Source organism: Corvus cornix, chromosome 4A (genome assembly GCF_000738735.6).
Source record: "Corvus cornix cornix isolate S_Up_H32 chromosome 4A, ASM73873v5, whole genome shotgun sequence".
Classification (NCBI taxonomy): Eukaryota; Metazoa; Chordata; class Aves; order Passeriformes; family Corvidae; genus Corvus; species Corvus cornix.
Genome location: NC_047058.1, coordinates 12,445,321 through 12,465,472, shown reverse-complemented (window position 1 = coordinate 12,465,472; position 20,152 = coordinate 12,445,321). Strand labels below are relative to the sequence as shown.

The window sequence follows — 20,152 nt, the reverse complement described above, 5'->3', positions numbered from 1 at the left end:
AACAACATTTGGCATTTTCCAGGCCTGAAGAATCTTACATTTACATAGAGTCTGAAAAGTCTGAAACTGAATTTTGACCACAGGCCACAAGGCTAACCTGTGAAAGCCTCTTTCAAAGCCATCAAGCTTTCCCTCCATTAATGGCTAGAATGGAACTAACACTCAATACAGCAGGGTTGTTTTTTCACACCAAGTTATAAAAATCCAAAAATCCAAGATGGGTGTTTTGGCTCCACTGTAGTGACCAGGAATCTACCACCTGGTAAAATGAATTTTAGAAGGCCAAGCAGAGCAAATATCTGACATCTCTCCAAAGATAATCTTTTAGAAATAAAAAAGGAGGAGGAAAACCACAGTACACTCACCAGGCGTGTATTCACAACAGGAAACAGCAATGCTAAGAGGGCCCCATTCAGCATATGCATCTGCAACCTTAGAAAAGAGATGGGATATTATTTTCACAGATTGAAATAAAATGCAGTATTTTCATGTATTTTATGTAGTATCTCTTCAATAAAAGGTGGCAAGAAACTTTAAAACAGTTTTGGCTTGAATTTGGATTAAGTCACTATTAAATGCAACAAACTGGACAAAACCCTATCTTTAAATACACACTTAAAGAATTTCCTAAAGTAGGATTGCTTTCTATAATGAGTTTTGGATTCCTAGAAAGCCTGGACTGCCCGTAATTCTGTTCATGATGCAAGCTGCTAAATAGTTGGAATTCTGCTGTTCATTTGTCCTCCAGAGCTTAAAATAGCATCTTTGATAAAGGGTTTTACGCCTCTTTAATGCTGTGCATGTAACAAGTAAAGATTCAAGAATTTGAAAGAAATCTCTTAAATAAAAGAATTACATTTATCAAAATGCGACAGCAAGTCCTAAGCAAAGCAGAAGGCAGGAAAGCAGTATTATACACTGTATTTTGTATAGCTTTCAGCCATCTTTTTCTGAACTACTGCTGGATCACAGGAACAGAAAATTAGTATCAGAACTGTTTCAGTCTACTTTACATCAGACACAAAGTAAAGAATAAACTGTCTCCCACCACTGTTTGTCAAACTCTTAGGAATTTAAAAGTAACTTGAGGGATGAAAAGGTATTACAATTTTAAAACAGATTTCCAAACATAATTTATATGTTGTCAAGGTGTTAGGAAACAGAAATACCCATTCTGAAAAACAACAAATATTGCGGCCTCCACTCTACAACTGGTCTTTGGCAAAGATTTCATGGACAGGAGACACACTTTTCACACTCTCCAAGATGGAGATGCATTAGATCCTGAACAGGGTCTCTGTTCAGCATAATCTCTGCACAAATAAGGAACAGCAGGGAAAAGCTGCAGAAAGACTGTCTAAGACATTTCCCTAGCATAATTTTTGCCTAGATTAAGACAAGGAAGGGCAGAGTTTAATCTCACAGTGGCAACTACAGCCATTCCCAAGTACCACTGCCCGGGAAGGCCTTGACCCTTCCCACAACACATTGGCTGCACCCTCACTTGCACACTGGGCTCTGCTGCTGCAGCCCATCAGAGCCTCCTGCACAGCAGAGACCCTTGTGGCTCCTGAAGTTAGTAACAATATGCAATACTTTAGAAAAGACTGCACAGATCTGAGAAATACCCAGCCAAGCCAGTGAGAATTTGCTTTGCCTACTTAACTTTACCTAGCCATGATTCTGAAATCAGATGCAGACTGCCTGCATGGCCTTCAGCAAGGCCCAGTTACTAATTTCTACTGTGGATGGTAAAATGGTTTGAGGCCCATGACACAAATTACAGCAGCTCATACATTAATCTCCATTAACTCTACTGTTACTGAGCTAATTCCTGCTCAAAAGCCAGACCAAACCCACCAGTATACAAGAACCAAGGATAAGGGGCCAAATGTCATTATTTAAGCCCTGACCCTTTCCAAGGCGTCATTTTTCAATTCAACCAGTATGCCTTTCCAACTCAATATTTCACTTAGTATTTTATAATTTAAGCAGTGATTAACTTCTAAAATACATTGTGCAAGTAGACAGAAATACAGTAAGGAAGAGGTATTACCTGAAGAGAATCATTGCAGTTCGACATGGGGGACAGGCAAGAAGAAAAATCTGAAATGTTAGAAACAAATTTAAATTAATGACAGTGACCTCTTTTAGAATCCATTTTCTAAATCTCTCCTACCCAGTTCTGTATGCCACAAATCATTTCTTGCTAGAAGACGTGTGCTACAGCAGAGCTGGAAAAGACTTTAAGTCTAACAAATTAAAAGGTCTCCCATTACCGACGTATAAAAAGATTTAAGCAGTATGAGCAGCACTGAGGGTTCAGCTTCTGCCAGTGCCTACAAAACCAGTCAAATTCTAGCCAGTTGTTATTGGCATTATAAAAGGTCTCTCAAGAACCAGATTACTGTATTACCAATCTTCTTCTACAGCAGGTCCCTCAATCATGGTGAGGTCCTTGTAGTGCTAAATATCAGCATTTACAACAACACTGCCCTTCCCTTCACCAGTGCCAAAACCTCACACAGTAACTTTAAAAACTTCATATTAACAAGTCTTACTCTAGATATGAGGAGATTTCAACATAAATGTTCAGTAATAAAAATTCTCTTTGTTTATGTTGTCCACTGCTGCAAAGACAACACTCTGGTTTACTGTTCAGTATTTCAGCAAAACATGGATCCCAGTTTTTACTGCTGCTCCTAAAATAAAGTCACAATACATCATTTCACAGCCAACCAACAAAACAAATTATCACTGAATCACTTCAAGTGATAACATTTGGAGATATGGTGGATATCAGATTGGACAATTCACCAAATGTGTTTCTTTCAAGTGTTGCAGGGCTGGGAAGAGGCCCCCAGTGGATACTGAAATTAATCACTACCAGACCATGTACTTGCAGCAAAAGAAGAAATGTTGAAATCTGGATCATACTACTGAGCCTCTTCATACACAAGGGGCTTCCTATCATTACTATACAAATAAATGTACAAATTGCAAATATTTTATTTCTGGGTCAAGCTCTTAATACACAGACATCTGTATGTTCCATTCAGGTCAGTCTCAACAGCAGCTTAGAACACAACACACTCAAATTGTTCTTCTTAAGTCATACAACACTCTTACAAAGGCACAGCAAGAGAGGCAGCAATTAAATTTAATGGAATGTACCTCAAGACATTTTCTTAGTGAATACCATTAAAATCCAATCAGAGTTTCTCTGAAGTCTTGCATTTAAAAAACAAGCAATCTCAACTCATTAGGGCAAGTTAAGGAGGAAGATAATATAACAGGTGCATGATTAGAATCAACTAATTGATGTTTTTCTATGCTAAGGGAAACAAAGAAGAAAAAAGTACATGCCAGAAAAATGTTATGAGAGCTCTGTATATCACCTTGCACATAAGACCCATAGAGCTTCTGGGAAAAGTGTCTAGCTTATTATGCTTCATTATTCCATTGTTGCATATTTTGGAATAAACTTTGTTTACTAACTAAAGTTCCTTGAATTATGGACTATATTTTGCCTTCTTTGGAGACCAAAAATATCTTGTACAGCTCTCTTGTGATAAATATTTTTTCACATGCTACCTGCATGCACTAGTCAAACTTTTTAAATGCTTCATGTTGTATGTTAGCAAATGGAGATATGATACCTAGAGTCCCACCAGTTCATGTAGAGTTTTAAATCTGATTATTTTATCATTTCTCCTTAAATTCAGAAATCCAACAGGAGATACGTGCTACTGTCAAAGCATAGTTAATACTTCCATTAAACAAATTCTGCTCTTCCAAGAGAGAATTTCATTTCTTTTTATCTCCTACATCTTTTTAAAAAAAAAAAAAAAACAAACTATAAACTGACCTTTTTTTCTGTATGAACAAAATAAACTATAAATATATCTTAAACACATTAGACCCTTCTTTTTCTAACACACTGCAGAGTGCTTCAACTACTACATGGTGGAGTAGAAGCTTCGATCTGAGTCTGGGTAATGTCTGAATGTCAGCACTGAGGATTAAAACAGTTCACATTTTAAAAGGATGACACTGTTACAGGGATTAAGATGGACATACCAATTTAAATCACTTCACTACCATAGAGACAGGCAAAGAAGAGAATAAGATTCACAGCTGATTATTTTTACTTCAACTCTATTGAAAGAAACAGTTTCAGAAGCTGATGAGGGGAAAAATAAATATTTAACATTTTTAAGCATGAAAATCCCTCTGTTAAAGGGATCTTTCAGAAAATAAGCCTGACTTCCATTTTTTATGACAGCAGAGAAATCATAATGAGAATGTTTATGCTAAAAGTTTAGGATCATGGAATAGATATTCAAATACTTCAGCTCTAGCAGTTTAATATCAACACTTTCTCTCTACATCTGTAGATACTTGCCATGATAAACAAATCTCAACCTCTTAAAGGAAAATTTTAGAGGACACAATTGTATCTGATTTTCAAAGATCTGTATAAAATGTGTCATCATTCAACTCAGAGTATCAGCAGTCTTAAACACACAGTTCACAGCAGACAAGCTCATAAGCTCCAACACAAGTGTTCCCACACTGATCCCATAATCCTACTACTTATCACTGTCATACTGGCAATTCAACCCTTTGCCGTGCAGGAGGGAACAGCTCTGTTCCATAAACCAAAGAATCCTGAGTTAAACAAGCAGTAGGGCTGCGCAGAGCTCCCAGCCTCTGCTCTCCTGCAGAACTCTTGAGTTTTGAGGCCCTGGGGCTCTCAGAGCCCCCAGCCCAGCTGGCACTGCAGAGCTCCAGCAAACACAGGCAGTGTGTATGGTAAAGAACAATGAAAGGGGTTCTCCTTGCCCAAGACAGAATAACTCAACTTTCAGTTTAGAAAAAACACTAGGAAACAACTTCAATGTCCCCTCTTCTTCTGTCAGATCTGTCACCAGTTATATTTTCCCATTACAAATGAAAGAAGAACAAAAGAATTAGCCTGAAATCCAAAATGTACAAAATCAACTATTTCAGACAGGAAAAATAAACTACAAAATATACATTGTCTGATAGGCTGGATTATGAGCATAGTTCTGACCACTGCCTTCCCCTTTCATCTCTCACAAAAAAAAAGTTACAGAATATCTTCCACACAGGGATTAATATCTGTAAAAAACTGCAGGCTAGTGGGTGTGAGAGAAAGAGAAAGTACAAAATCGTGTGTGGCATTGAGGACATGCCAAGATAAGAAGTCCTAAATGGGGACAATACTGTGAGTCAGGATGGCTGAGTCTTTCAGAAGCACAGGACCAGGAGATTCTACAACTGTTCTCAGGCAGTAAACAGCAAACAATCTCCTAACACTGCTTAATCCACTGTGAAGTTCACTTCAACCTTGAGGACCCAGATGAAAATGAAAAATCTGAAATTCTGCCACCATGCTTAACAATTGCTCTGCAAGACCGTAAGTACAATTATCCGTCCCTGTGGGAAACGTTTCTGGCACGAAGAACTGCGTGGCCAGCACTGCCCTGCATAAGCCCAAAGACAAAGGTCACACCAGAACACATGATGGATCAGCAGGGCTGGAGGGTCTGGAGACACCAGTGTCCAGGACAGCACTGATTAACTATTACTTCCTTGAGACAAGAGCTTAGGGACACTGAACTCGTGGTTGGTCTGAACTAATGCAGGATTGGGCTGCTAATCATTTCTTGCACTTGAAGCATTACATGTGCAGCAATTATCACATTAATTTGGAGATATCGGTGGTTTTGATAATTTTCTTATGTTAATATAGAAATCATTTTATTCAAACAACCTGCTTTAAAATTTGCACATCTGGACTTCAGCACTGGGTAAGTGCACCAGTTTTAAAAAGTGGAAAAAAGAACACAAACCATCAAACACGGCTCGTTTCCTATTTTATATTTAGCTGTACTGCTAGATTGAAGCCAGTAGGAAAGGAAAACACTTTTCTTGTTCTATCATTACAGTTTTTTAATCAAACAGTCCCTCTACAATACATCTGTAGTCAGCTACTACCTACAGTAGCTAAAATCTACAATGCCAGAATGCCTGCAAGCATTTTTCCCATGAATTATGAACCATGACTTACCAAAAACAGCTTACGAGAGACTGTGGAACATGCTAGATTTGTGTCTAGGAAAATTCTCAGAAGCTGACAAGAACATATGTATGTAGACACATATATTATGTTACAGGTTCTAAAAGCTTTGAGACCATTTCCATAAGTTTTGTCAGCTGCAAATTTTCATTTGCCTAATATTTCCTAGTTTCTTTGATATGTTAGCATGCCACATTTCACCATTAGTTGTAGTAATCAACATTTCAAAAATAAAAACTAGTAAAAATCTCAAGAGCTGTTCTCCAAAGATATACAAAATCTTTTGTTCAAGAAGTGTAAAACAGCAATACTCTCTCTGAAGAAAAATATCTCTTCAAATATATATTAATTGAATGTTATTACCTCGCTCCAGGCGTTAAATAGGGAGAGCTCACTGACTTGTTTGTTTAGTCCTATGAGTTGGCTGGATCTCCTCTCTTCTTTTACTCCAGAACATTTCAAATCTCTACAAAATACTACATGTAAGAGCTCCCCTCAAAAGTATTTTAATTTTGACACTAATTTTCAGTCAGTACACTGAGGCAGAGAGTGCAGTCATAACCTGTCATGAAAGGCTTTTCTTCTACCAGTCCTAGCCCTGCTGAGACAGAAACATGCATAACAAAGATCATCTTGTTTGATCAAAAACCTAAAGAGACAAAAGACAATTCAAAAGGTAGCGGGGAAGAACAGAGCAAGTCACACAAGTACAGCCATTCCAGACGAAACATCAGGGCAGCACTCGTGGGATCAATGGGAACACTTAGAGATGTCTGAGTAGTTGCTGGCAGAAGACAGCTGAGCACACTACCCCTAAAACCCCAGCACCTGCAGCACATATTTCATTTACCTTTCAGAACAGCAGCTTGTCTGTCCCTGAGCAGCCTGTTTGATTTAGTATTTCCTTGCAGCAGACTGGAAACACATCCTTCTTTTCAAATATTTCAGTCATGATCACTTAACCAGATCATAAATTGATTGGTTTACTCTTCCATTTCAAAATGAAAACTTGAAGAGGTTATATTTTAATTTCTAGTGGCAATATTCAGAGTGATGCGAAAAATTCATGGAAACTGGATTCATCCAAAACTGGAATGAATTTAAAACCAAAAGGAACAAAAGAGATAGAGACAGACTTTAATAAATTTGCATTCAAGTACAAATTTTCACCCTGTTAGGTCCATCAAAGAACTCTCCAGAGCAGAAGAGATTAAAAGGTATGTTTAAAAGGCTAAGATACAGTAAAGTACACTTACCTCAGGGTCCTAAGTTTAAGTGTACTTTACTGTACTTGTGAAAATCATCCATTTTCCCTCACAATAAGGCAAGGAAGATCCAAGCAGATGGACAATTTAAAAGATGTAAAAGATTTTGTCAATCAACTCTAAAATTAATTTTTAAGTAAGTTCAAAACAATCATTCCATCATTTATCAGAAGGCAACAATTTAACAACTCCATCATGCAGCTTTGAGTCAACATTTCTTTCTGTACAAACTAGCAAGTCAGCACAGAACATCTATCACTTCAAAGCCATCACTTGCCTTCTAAAAGGGAATTTAAATAAAAATAAAAATCATAGCTGTGGTTTGACAAGTTCAGACTGCTAAATCTGGGGAAAAAAGGAAGAGATACCAAAAGATGTTACATTCTAACTAGGAGCAAGTTGAATGTATTTAATATTTTAGCATAAAAATCACCACTGCCTTACTGCAGCTGTCAGACAGGTTCAGGGATTAATGTGCCCTGTGTTAATCTCGTGCTAAGGATACTCATGATTCAAAGCAACACTGCTGGCAGAGCATTAAGAAATACTACAGTAAAAGTAGTTTCTGTGTTACATAAACCAGACTCTGGAACACAAAGAGCTGCCTGTCCCTGCTTCCCTGTTCTACCCAGGGATGGAAGTGTAGCAAGCTGAACAGCTTCCATCCTCTGCAGTCTAACGTATTGTAAATGATATAAGTTCATTGGGACATTCTAGACTAGTCTCCCCTTGTACAGGCTTAGTTTGTTTACTCAGCAAACCTATATTCACCTTCTTTCCTTTTAGAGTCTTAGGTGAAAGATTTCTAGACTTCTCATAGTTTAGGACTAATTATTAACATATGACTCAGGTTTTTCTATGAGTGCATTAGAATTAGCTATCACACCTTAGGAATTAGTATTTCAGAGGTCACTGAGGTTACTTTTCCTTTTTCTCTAACTACTGTCTGCACCTAGTAGTGGGTTACTTCATTCCCCATTCTTAAATCAGTGCTTAAACAAAACCTGACAATTAAAAACATATCTGAGGTAAAGGAACAAAGAGGCTGAATTTTAAAAAATAAATTCGTAAGTCAAATATCTTAAGAAAATTTAATTTACACTGAATTTAGATTAACTTGCATCTCCATCTGTCAGTGACACATGAGTTCACAAGAAGATTCTCTCGTGCATATTCACTTTTGTTACTTTTCCCCTGAGCAGGATGTTTTGTATCCATTCCCTACAGAAGCAAAATCATCATAGAGAAGTCCTGCTCTACTCTGCCTCAAGTCACCATCACCTTTTTTTCTCATCACAGTTCAAAATTCTTCATTTTGTAGGATTTTACAACAGAAATTTGTAAAAACACAAGATGGTAAGTAACTAATAGCCTTACTTCAGCCAACTTTTACCAACAGAACAGTAACACAATCCATAAAAAGCTAAGACATACAACATTGTATTCCTGATAATTTAAGTTGGCATTTCCACTAACCAACAAAGTATTACAATACAAACCATTAAATTTATTTGACATTAATTACTTGGCTATCTGAATAAACATAGACCCTCACCACATCAATCTAAAGCCCTGAGGAAGTGCCACCAGAAACAGGAGTCCCATTGCACTCTGCAGGTTTCAAATTCGTGGCACAGGACTTGTTCCTGGTGAACACTGACACGGTTCAAGTTGCTGCAGGGGATGTGGCTGGTGCAATCATCTGTGACTGGGAGCATCAACACTTACAGCAGGGCAAGGAGACAGCAAACAAGGGCTTCTTAGACAAGAAATCATGAGATGAAAGACATCCCAGTCCCTGGAATCAATAAGGTGTCCAGTGTGGGTACTGCTGCTGTTTTCATTCAGCACTGCACTGAAATTCCTAATGGCCTCAGGCAGCTACTCCTGAAACATCAGTTCAAGTTACCAGCAAACAACCTACACGGAATGGTGTGTGGAAGTGCCAAATAGGATAAAAAAGGCATCCTAAAAGTATATTACAGCCAGCAGCAATACATCATAACACTGGATAGCATACTGAAAAAATTATTAATAGCTCTGTTCTAAAAAAAAAAAAAAAAGATCTAAACAGAAGAAAAAAGAAACAAAATATATTGGCCTTTATCTCCCTAGTAAGTTGCTCAAACTACATAAGTCACACTTCGAATGATAATTGCTTTAAATCTGTGATGATCTCATCAAAACAAACCAATATCTGGTTACCTAATCATTCATCTAGTGGCCTTTAGATGATAACACTCAGTGTAAATATTTGGGGTCAGAGAAAGTTAAGCTTTTTCATCCACAGTTTCCAATCATGCAGTTCCTGCTCCTGTTTAGAGAGCAAGATATCCCTTGTCAGCTCCACACTTTTTATATTCTTTTCTCCTAAGAATATTCAGAATAAATGAGAGAATTATCTAAGAATGCATTACAGCCTCAAGCACAGCAGTATTTCCAAGTTCTAGCAACTTCAAAACAAAGGCTTAACCAAGAGCTTTAGACTGCAATTCCTCAACTAGAACATTCACCAGCACCATGACATGTTCCTGTAGTCCCTGTCACCTGGACTAAAGCTTAGGATAAAGCACCACTGGCCAAATCTTGTTTAAATGAAAAAGACGTCCTCAAACAAAGAAAACTGAATCACGGCCTTAGGACACATTTGCTAAATTTTTTAATACTAAATAAAAAATTACTCTTATTTCTGACTAAGAATCCCTGCCTTGCCTCATACTACTATTTCCCCCTTTCTCTACTATATGCTGCAACTGACTAAAAATAAACAGAATGGTGAAACAAATTATATACAGTGTTAAAACTATCACAGAAAAACTTTTCCTCAGTCCTATATGTAATTATGTAATTATTACATTAACGGCAGTATCAGTAAAAGCCTCTAAGCTCCAGTTGACTGTTTTTTAAATACAACAAAATCATCGCTAAAAACTAAATTGTAAAATTGAGAAAAAAACCTGACAGTTCTGGGAACCAGGGGCAGATTAAGCTATCCAAGCATGTCCTGGTGTTCTGAAGGCCAGACCAATGGTTCTGGAGCACGGCAGACTTGGGATAAAGGAACTGATGGATTGTCTCCTGAGCTGTCACTTCCTATCTGTGTCCCTGAGGCTGCTATCATCTTCCTGGAAGGAAAATGCACTCTTCTGCAAGAAATGAGGCTTGCCACCGAGAAACACTGGTGCTTTCAGTGCTTTAATTCTTCATTATCTGCCCTTTTTCACTACACACCAGCATGAATTTCCTCTCTAGCCATCAGCTGTAAGGGAAAGCATCACAAGTTAACTTGCAGCTGTAAAAAGAAAGACTTCTGTTCAAAGACTTACATTTTGAAAAATGTATATATATTCATAGGAAATTTTGTCCCTTTAATTCAAGGTTTTGAAGAGACAGAATATAAAAAAAATGGACACAACTTAACTGGTTCTTCCAAATATTACAAAGCATTTAGGAACTGTGTGCGCAAATCAAAAGACAAAAAAAAAGGAGGAAGCAAGTAATTAATTAGATATATTTTGGGGCATATTCCCAAATGATGCAGAATTCAGTCAAGCTATGTTTATTATGTAAGTTCTGAAAACAGCCCATTGTTTCCAAAAAACAGGAACCTCTTTTGCAGAGGACAGGAAGGATCCAGGTCTCTAAAGAAGCCAGAACTTGAAATAATGAACACAGGATTTAGTATTTACTGAACTGCAGATGCACCTAGCACTGGTTTTATTAATGCAAACATCAGACCAGGATCACTGGATGAAACCGATACTTCTTTCCACCTATTGTTTCACCTTTAAGTTTACTTCTCTTTGCCTAAAAAGATCACCAAAGCAATCATCCAGCAGAACAGGTGTTTCCTAAAACCACATTTTCTTTATTTCAAACAAATGTCAGTCCTTAACTGGCTGAAGTGCAATAATTCACTAAAGAACTGGAAGAGAATTACAACTGAGCAATTGAGAATTTACCACTGAGAAATTATTCTTACAAAACTCTTTCTAAAAATGAAATAAAATTACAAAATTTATTTTAAAATTGGTATTAAATCAGCATTCTGGAAGAAGGCCTAGACAAACTAAAGTCAAGTTCAAAATCTACAACAGTTTAAAAGAAGGACTACTGTACCTATCATTTTAGGATTAGACTACAGTCGTGTTTCTGCCACTTCCTTAAACAAGGTTTCAACAAACTTATACACACACAGTTTAAACTTCTACAGACTGGTCAGTCACAGCCTACAGTGTTTAAAACTGAAGATCTTTTTAAAAAGAAAAACATTATAATAATCACATAATCATTAAGGTTGGAAAGGACCTTTTGAGATCACTTCACCCTACCAGTGTTACCTACAACCTCTGCTTTAGATGGCTTTTTCCTTACTTTTTTTTTTTTTTTGTTACAAATTTCTCTTTTGCAATACAGACTAATTTTAGCTCTGGCTCCTGTCTACACTTAATCTTAATTGCCTGTTAACTCCAGCTGGGTGTCTTCAGGACATCAAGAGACACCTGTGTTTACTCATTTGCATTAAGTTATCTTGATTGTCAAGAGCAGGTTGCAAAATATGTGTGTCAAACTACAAACTGGGGGTACAGGAACAAATAATGGAGAACCAGTTTTTGATATAAATTCTAACTGCTCCTTCACTAAATGTGAAATGAAGAACTGCTACATGAACACAAAGGTCTTGATCGAAAAGTAAAAAAAAACAACTTAGTTTAATGAATACAGAACAGATAAAGAAAATCTGTTTGAAATCATTGGGTTTGACATTGCAAGACATTAAATTTTCCTTTCACATCACTAAAGCAATGCTCATAGAGAGACACAGCACTTATGTACACTTCTCAACAAGCACACTGGCTTCTGATAAAAGTCTCCTTCACAAAGCTTGTAAAGAAATCAATAGTGCTGTATTTGGCTCTCGAGGGAATCCTCCCTCTCACACTGTTCAATCAGAAACTTCAAAGACTTCCTTCACATAGTCAATTCCAGTAACACAATGATGTGTCCTAAAATACTAGAAAGGATTAACATCTTGAAAAATATAACACCTAGTTCCTTAAACATAAGCTGATTTTGGTTTCCTGCTATGGAAAGGCAACGATGTTTTGAACAGCCTAGGGATTTAATGTTTCCCTTTTATGCCAGGTCTGCACCCGCATTGGCCCAATCACATCCCCAGTCCTAAAAGAAGAGTGGTTTGTGGCTTGGTTTTGTTTTCTTTTTTAACAGAGGTATTCAAATAATTTTCACAAAGACCATTTTTTATGTAAAGAAAGTTCAATATGAATTCCTTCACAGACTTCTCCCCTTGCTGCACCACACACTAACTACACACCATGCTCCACAAACAAGCCCCAACCCCATCCCACAGCTGCCAGAAAAACGACACCAGCTTCCATTCCCCTTTCTTACAAAATACATATAATTTTTTAAGACTTGAAGGATTTCTCTCTCAGCGATGCTGCACTCAGGACACTGGTGAAGAAACACCCTTCTTCCTCTAAAAGCTATGCAAGAAGCCAAAACCCAGAACAGGAAATGAGTACCACTGCTTCTAGGTAATTCAACCAGATGACAGGACGGCAACAAATTCTGGGAAGCTGATTAACCACGAGACCTGTTGAGGCAGTTAAATACATTCACTTGATCAACACTTCATCCTTGCAGTGACACATCTAAACTAGTTTATGAAAAGACTTGAACACAGGTTGGCATGATAGGCAGAAATTAGGTGCACCGGGTCAAAACAGACTCACTTGTAAAACTCAGTAGCCATTACATTACACAGTTTTGTCTGCCCAAATGCACACACATCTAACTTCCATTTTACTTTGATCTCATTTCAGTCTTAGGTCCTTTAAGAGCAGGACTTTTGCTTTTATGCAAAGAAAATCTAAAGGATAATTTTCAGTTCCAAGTATTTTTGGCTCAGAGCCCAGTCTTTGTTGCTGAGGTGAAACAGCCTCAGCTGAAGAAAATGAAAACAGAAGTAGAGTGAAAGAAGAGACCTTTACCAACAACTACTGTTGGCTTCCCTTTGAAGTGATCTTGATTCTTGCAGCATGTTTCATCTCTTCACCTTCTACTTTGTTCCTTCTATTATTTAGACACAGCAGCAGGATTATGTACAAACTGCTGCAAGAACAGAAGTGAAGGACAAACTATATTTTCATGTATTTCATCTTACAAATCTGTTACCCTCAGCAAATTCAGGCTAGAAAAACAATGTTTTCAAGATTCCAACTATGTATTACTTGTCTGCTGGTGGAGATCATTGACTTTGTATCTAATCCTTTTTCTCTGCTGAAAGACGTTGATTTTGCCATTATTCTCTTTCTCTATATTAAGCCCAGGCCTACTTATAATACATCTTTTTGAGGATGAAGGGGCAGGACTTCTACATTTTGCTGATATGCCCACCTTCGCAATTTCATAAATGCTGGAACACCATTTCTAATGAGTAATTAACATAGGATTATTTTTAGAAAAACTTCACAATTAGTCAAAAAGAGATTCAGAAATGGCAATGCCTGACTACAAAGCTTAAGTCTCCATCTCCCTTTCAGGGGCCATTGTTGAAAGAGGTGAACAGAACTAGCTCCCCCAGCTTTGTGTAAGCATTTAGCTGAAAACTTATCGTTAACATCATAACATAAAGGCAACTAGGCTTTCAAATCCAACTGTTAATATATCCTCACCTCTTTTCCAGAGAATTAACAGAAACATTTCTCAGTTAATTTGAGTATTGCCTAGAAGTGGAATGTAACTGTACTATTTTATTTTAATTATTTCTACATAGTTCTTGCATAACTTCACTCCCAATACTGACTGACTGATCACACAGCAATCCTTATCGCTTCACAAGATAGTAGTGGTGTAAACTACTGAGCAAACACGGCATCACGGCCTAGGAATTTACATAACCTACTAATTAATTTCTGGAACTGTAAATTAATTGCTGTAAAGGTCTTGAATATTGCTGTTGCAGCTTGTTTCCCCACCCACCCTTGAAATAAAACCCAGCTCCCTCAAACCACTGGTACAACCAGAAAGGATGTTTCCCTTCCTTTTAGGAAATGCTCTCCAGGTGTGAATCCAAGAACTGCCTTGATGTGATTCAGCCCAGATAACCTCACATGCTGCAATGGGAGACCCAGAATAGCACTGATTTGATTTTCATCTTAGACAGACATTGCTATCATGGCAAGTTTCATGAAAGCCTTTTTGATACTCTTCGATTAATTCTTGACCTTAAATTTTTTAAGCTATTCAGTGTTGAGGGTACAAAATTAGCAAAATAATAATATTTTTGACATCTCCCACACTCCTTACCAAGCTCAGTGAAACTGATAGTTAAGTACATGCATAGTACTATTAACAAAGACAACTTATAAGCTTTAGATAGCCCCGTTCAATAATTGTTTGTCTATGTATAATTATTTTGAAATCTACACACACTGCACATTATTACACATCAACAACCATGCCACAAGTCATTAAATGACATAGTTTATCCACACATATTAGGCCACAACAGTTTGTTCACCCCATGTATGAGAAACAGGTAACACCTGTTTCTATACTGTTCAGCCTCTAAAATTAGAAAGGTAAACCAACATTATCTGCACAATGAGTAATTTGTTTCTCCAACACCTTCACAAAATACAATCACACCCCCAGAAGTGACTTGCTTGAAAAAGTTGCACATAAATTACATAGCTGGTTTTGCATTAATCTTGTTTTCATTAGATTTGGTGCAAACTTTAGCACTGATGTCAGTGAAAACAGCACCTTCTATTCTTGAAGCAAAGATCAGGCAAAGGCAAGTGATGAGAAAGCCTTAATTATTCACACTTTCAACCAGAGATTTGGACACTAGTTATAGCTACAATTTCACCTTTTCATCTGACTTGGGTTTTTTGATAGATTTCAATTCAACTGACTAAAAAGCCAAGTTTTAAAATATTTATACCAATTCTTGGCATTTGTAATTTTGCTAGGCACTTTTGGTCCACAAACCGACTACGGGAAAAAAAACCAAAACCAACTGTTTTGCAAGTACACCACAAAAGCAAACTTCCAGGTGACCCTGCACAAGCCTTACCTGCATCATGGTGACCACGTGGCAGGGATTCAGGAGGTAAATGACAGTCCTGGTGGCAAACTTGAACCCCACTTCCAGCCCAAAGACGAGGCAGAGCAGCACCAGCAGCACGTTCTTGCCCAGGCTCTCCTGCTTAGTCTGGGGTTGCTGCAGCAGATTCTCCAGCTCCCGGACAGGCAGCTGTCTGAGCTTCCACAGGGACACGAGGATCTCCACGATGCCCACAGTGAGGAAGACCAAACTCTCCAGCAAGCGCTGCTGGCCGGAGAGAAAGGCGGCGCATTCCGGCCCTCCATTGCCTGCGAAGCTTGGGTCCACCCCGCCATACATCCAATCCAGGAGGTTGTGGAGGCTGTAGCGACACATGGCGGGACGGTGCCTCTTCTCCAGGAACAGGTAGGAGCAAGACGGAATCAAAGCCAAAATGCTGCCGGGCTGACGAAGCATGAAACGCCCAGACGCTCCCGCTGCAGCCCTTCAGTGCCAGGCTCCGGGAGAAGCAGGCAGCTCCGCTCGGGGCACGGGCAGTTCTGCACTTCCCTTCCGCTGCCCAGAGGAGTCCCGCGCGCATCAGCCTGAGGGGAGGCAGAGGCCTCAGCTGCACGGAGCCCGCTAACTCCAGACCCCCCACCCCGGGACCCTCCTCTCCCCACCCGGCTCTGCCGCCCACCGCTCTCCCTTTCCTGCCCGTCCTGAGCTGCCCTTACCGCCGGCCAGCGCTGGGTCCGGCCCCCTCAGCCCGCCCCGCTGCCCTCCGCAGCCCCCGCCCGCGCATCCCCCGCATCCCCGGGCGCGGGCGCGGTACCTCCGCGGGCGGGCGGGTGTCAGGGAGCGGCAGGCCCGGCGCCCCCGGCCATGGCGCCAGCCCCGGCGAGGGACGGGAAGGAGGAAGCACCGCTCCGCTCAGTGGCAGCGCCGGCACGGCCGAGACTCCGGGCCCGAGCGAGCGGGCCGCTCCCCGCGGCTGGCCCGGCCCTTGCCCGGCGCCGTAGCATCACCCCACCGACGTGCCTGACTCACGCCGAAAAATGGACGGATCCCCCGAATTGGCTGCGCCCGGCCGCCCGCTCCTCCCTCCGGCACGGCTGTGCCCGCCTCTCTCCGCTCCCCACCGCCTCCCTTTGCTGCCGCGGCCGCTGCTCCCTCGGCGGTGCGCGCTCCCCATCCGCCGCTCCCTCCCGCCTGTTGCCGCGGATTTCGCCCGGCTGCCCCCCTTCCTCCTCTTTTTCCTCCTTATCGCAGCTGCCCGCGGTTCGCCCCCTCAGTGCCACCGGCCGGGAGGGCGGCAAGGACCGGGCACAGCTCTGCACGCCTGTCAGCGCGGTCCTGTTCGCCGACCCGATAGGCAGCGACCTTAACTCGATAAACGAGTTTTTCAAGTGCCATTGCAGCAGATATAGGTAGGTCTGGCGAGGAAGGGACAAACCTGCTCGGGGCTCCAGCCCAGCTCTGGTCTGGACATGGGCAGGTGCCTCCAGCCAGGTGTGCCCAGTGCCGCACACAGGTGCCTCCAGCCAGGTGTGCCCAGTGCCTTGCACAGAGTGCAGACCCCACTTGTCTTTGTGCTTAGACGATTTACTGCCACGACTGAGAGACTGAGCCCTGTGCAGCAGCGTCCAGGTTTGCTTCCTGATTTGTGACATTGTGAAAAGGTTGTATTGCAAATACGTTACTCTGTGTCTCAAAGGCAAAGGTCCGTGGAGATCCAGAGAGAAAGGGGATATTGTCAAGGTAATCAGAGCCAAGGACATCCCCTAAGAGCTGTCTCCTACAGATTTTATTTCATGTGACCTGCAACAGCACATCACTCTCCCCATCCTGATCATTACAGGGCTTCCTTTCTCCACAGGACAGCATTAGGACAGCACCATCACTGGCCAAACTGTTGAGCCTGATTAATTGAAAATAAAAGCTTAGTTCCACAAATAAGTTTGAAAAGACCAGTCAGATATCAATACTGGCTGAGTCAAAGTGATTTCTATATAGACATAGGGGCAGCAACACCTGGTCTGTAAAGCTGGAGGCAGTATGTCACTGTCATTCTGCTGTGGAAGAAATTACTCCCTTTTTGGGAAAGAAGGGGTCCCACCAGGCTTTTCCAAAATCTTCAAGGACTCTTTTCCATAATTTGAGCTTAATAAGAATTCTACAAAATGCTGGGGTTTCAGTCACTGCTCATTCATTAAAACACCTGTTGTTGATCTAAACCTGCAGCACAAAGTTCCGGCAAAAGCCTCTCCCATTAACTGGACACATACAACCCGCAACACACACCTGCTGCACTACACTGCTCCACAGCCTGAATACTCAAAACAAGCAGTTCAGCACTAACACCAATATTTGGCAGTTTTCTTCTTCTTCTGTTTCTAAGCCACAGGATTACTGCTCAAAAAGCACACAGTATTTTCTCTTGGGGTGTACCAATTGGATTACCTGCTGCCATGAACAACCTGGAACAGATCCATCTCCTTCCACTCCCTCAGTCACATACAAGAGGACAGCTACTACTGCTAGAAGCAATCTCAGGCAGTTTTATACCTTGTCTCTGCATTTCAGTCTCTCACCTTTGGCAGTGTCTGGGGTCTGTTTTCTCTGACTTCTTTCCTGAGCTTATCTTTGGTGAAGTGAAAAACCCTTTCCATTAGAACAGCAGTTCATTGTAAGGTGCTGATATTTCAGGTGTAGTGATTTCTTTAGGATATGGCCTACCCTCAAGAATATGAGGACTTGGTTGGGTGGTTTGGAGTTGTTGTGGTTTTTTTAGAGACTGCCAGTGAAGAATAACTGGCTGAACACATAAAAGTGGGCAGTATTTTGCTCACAAAAAAAAAGAGCATTTGCAAAATGACAGCTTGTTGTCCATTGAAGAGGAAGGAAAGACATCAGTTAAATAAAGACAGATGTCATGAAAGCTAAAGATTTAAGCAATCAGTAGTTAAGATCTCATAGGAGGGAAGTCTAAGAAAGGAGTTAAGAAAAGGAATTATGCTTTAGAAAATAATTCAAAGGGCCATTTATCCCAATTGTGAGTAGAACAGAAATAGCAGTAAGCTTAGCTTGGCCACATCATGAGGTCTCTATTGACCTTAAGCACATGAAAAAAATACAAAGGAAGATGGGTCAAATAACTAAGAATAAGAAAGAAATACTTTAAAAAGTATTGCTGCAAAACCACTGAACTGTCAAGAGCTACCAGATAAAAACTGCTCTTTACATATATTTGTACTAAGAAGGATATAGAGAAATTATTAACCCCCTATTCAACAGAGAAGAAAATCTATCAACAAATTATGAAGAAAGCTAAAGGGATTGGTGCCTCTGTTGTATTAGACTTACAAAAACGATCATGCACAAGCAGATAGTTGGCACTGGTGATGCTGAGAACAAAATCATCTCAGCCCAGAGCAGGTAAAGAACAGATAAGGAGCACTCAGATGAACCAAATGTTTTCAAACAGTTTGAGTCTAGTGAACACGATTGAAAGACAGTTGAAGAATTAAAAAGGTGAATGAGATGCTGGAAAAATAGAAGAGGCAACTGTAAATTGCTGTTATCAGAGAGGGGGTGGAGCCAGAGAAATACAGCTCAATTTAAGCGTTACTAACTTAAATTCATGAAAAAATCCTGGAACAAATAAACCTCACAAACTATTATTAGCACCTAGATGATAACCAGAGAACAACTTCAGTCAACATGGATCTGTCAAAAATAAATCACACCAGATAACTTGATTTTCTCCTCCAGTAGGGAACAGGCCTTATGGATAGGACAGAGCCTGTTGTCAGCTTGATTATGTTTATGACACTTACATGACATTTCCTTTAAAAAGTTAAAGAAATGCAGTCTGGATAAATGTATTACAAGGTCTGTACAAAACTGACTGCAAAGCAAGGAGTAGTTCATAGCAAGCAATAGTTCACTGACAAAAAGAAAGGATACATTGCTGGTTTTCTAGAGCCTGTCTTCAGTCTGGGTCTTTTTGTTATTAACAATGTAAATAATGGAACAGAGAAAATTCTTATTAATTTTGCAGGTGATGCAAAGCTGGGGGGAGTACACAGAATTACATTTCAAAATATTTTTGACCGTTCAGGAAACATTTAAAATAAATAATAACTTTAAAGTAAAAAATACAGAAGATGTTCAGTAATATCAAGTTGCATCATAGTTCAACACATTATACTGGTATAAATCATCTTTGCTTTCTCCACCCCTTGCTACTAATTTTCTGTCTCACTGACTTATGCCGGCATTAGTTTTTCTGGGGCTCTCTGGTTGAGTGTATGAGGAAGCTGATTAACTTTATAATTCCAGAGTTAGGTGTAACCTGGAGCACTTTGCTGATCTATTTGATCCTACTTTGGGTTGTGGCAATGGGTGAGGTGACCTGCTGATTTCTTGTCTTGCTGTGATTTTTCCACTCATTAGAAAGAAGGAACACAGTTGATATAAAATTTAATATCCTGGTACAACTGATACTTCTTTGCAACAACACAGTATGGATCATTCATGCTCAGACTTACAATGATCCAATATCCAAGACTTATATGATCCAATATAAATCCAAAAGATCTGGTTCTCTGATCTCGATCTGCTGGATGTCTTAGGCACAGTTCCTTCCTTCTCTCTGAGTTTCTTCAGTTTCTTTGAAAAGCACTCTGAAGTCTGTGAATAACA

The 20,152-nt window shown here is 40.0% G+C and overlaps 1 protein-coding gene across 1 annotated transcript in view; it reads right to left on the bottom strand.

The window, feature by feature from the left end:
• Positions 1–16,510, bottom strand: part of TMEM164 (transmembrane protein 164) — a 37,212-nt gene extending 20,702 nt beyond the window's left edge. Inside the window, exons 1-4 of the mRNA XM_039572111.1 lie at positions 16,281–16,510; positions 15,476–16,050; positions 2,057–2,106; positions 366–432 (exon numbers count right to left, since the gene is read on the bottom strand). Of these exons, the coding sequence (XP_039428045.1) occupies positions 366–432; positions 2,057–2,106; positions 15,476–15,922 (564 nt within the window). The 5' untranslated portion in view covers positions 15,923–16,050; positions 16,281–16,510. The remainder of the gene's footprint in view (positions 1–365; positions 433–2,056; positions 2,107–15,475; positions 16,051–16,280) is intronic.
• Between the last annotated feature and the right edge of the window lie 3,642 nt (positions 16,511–20,152).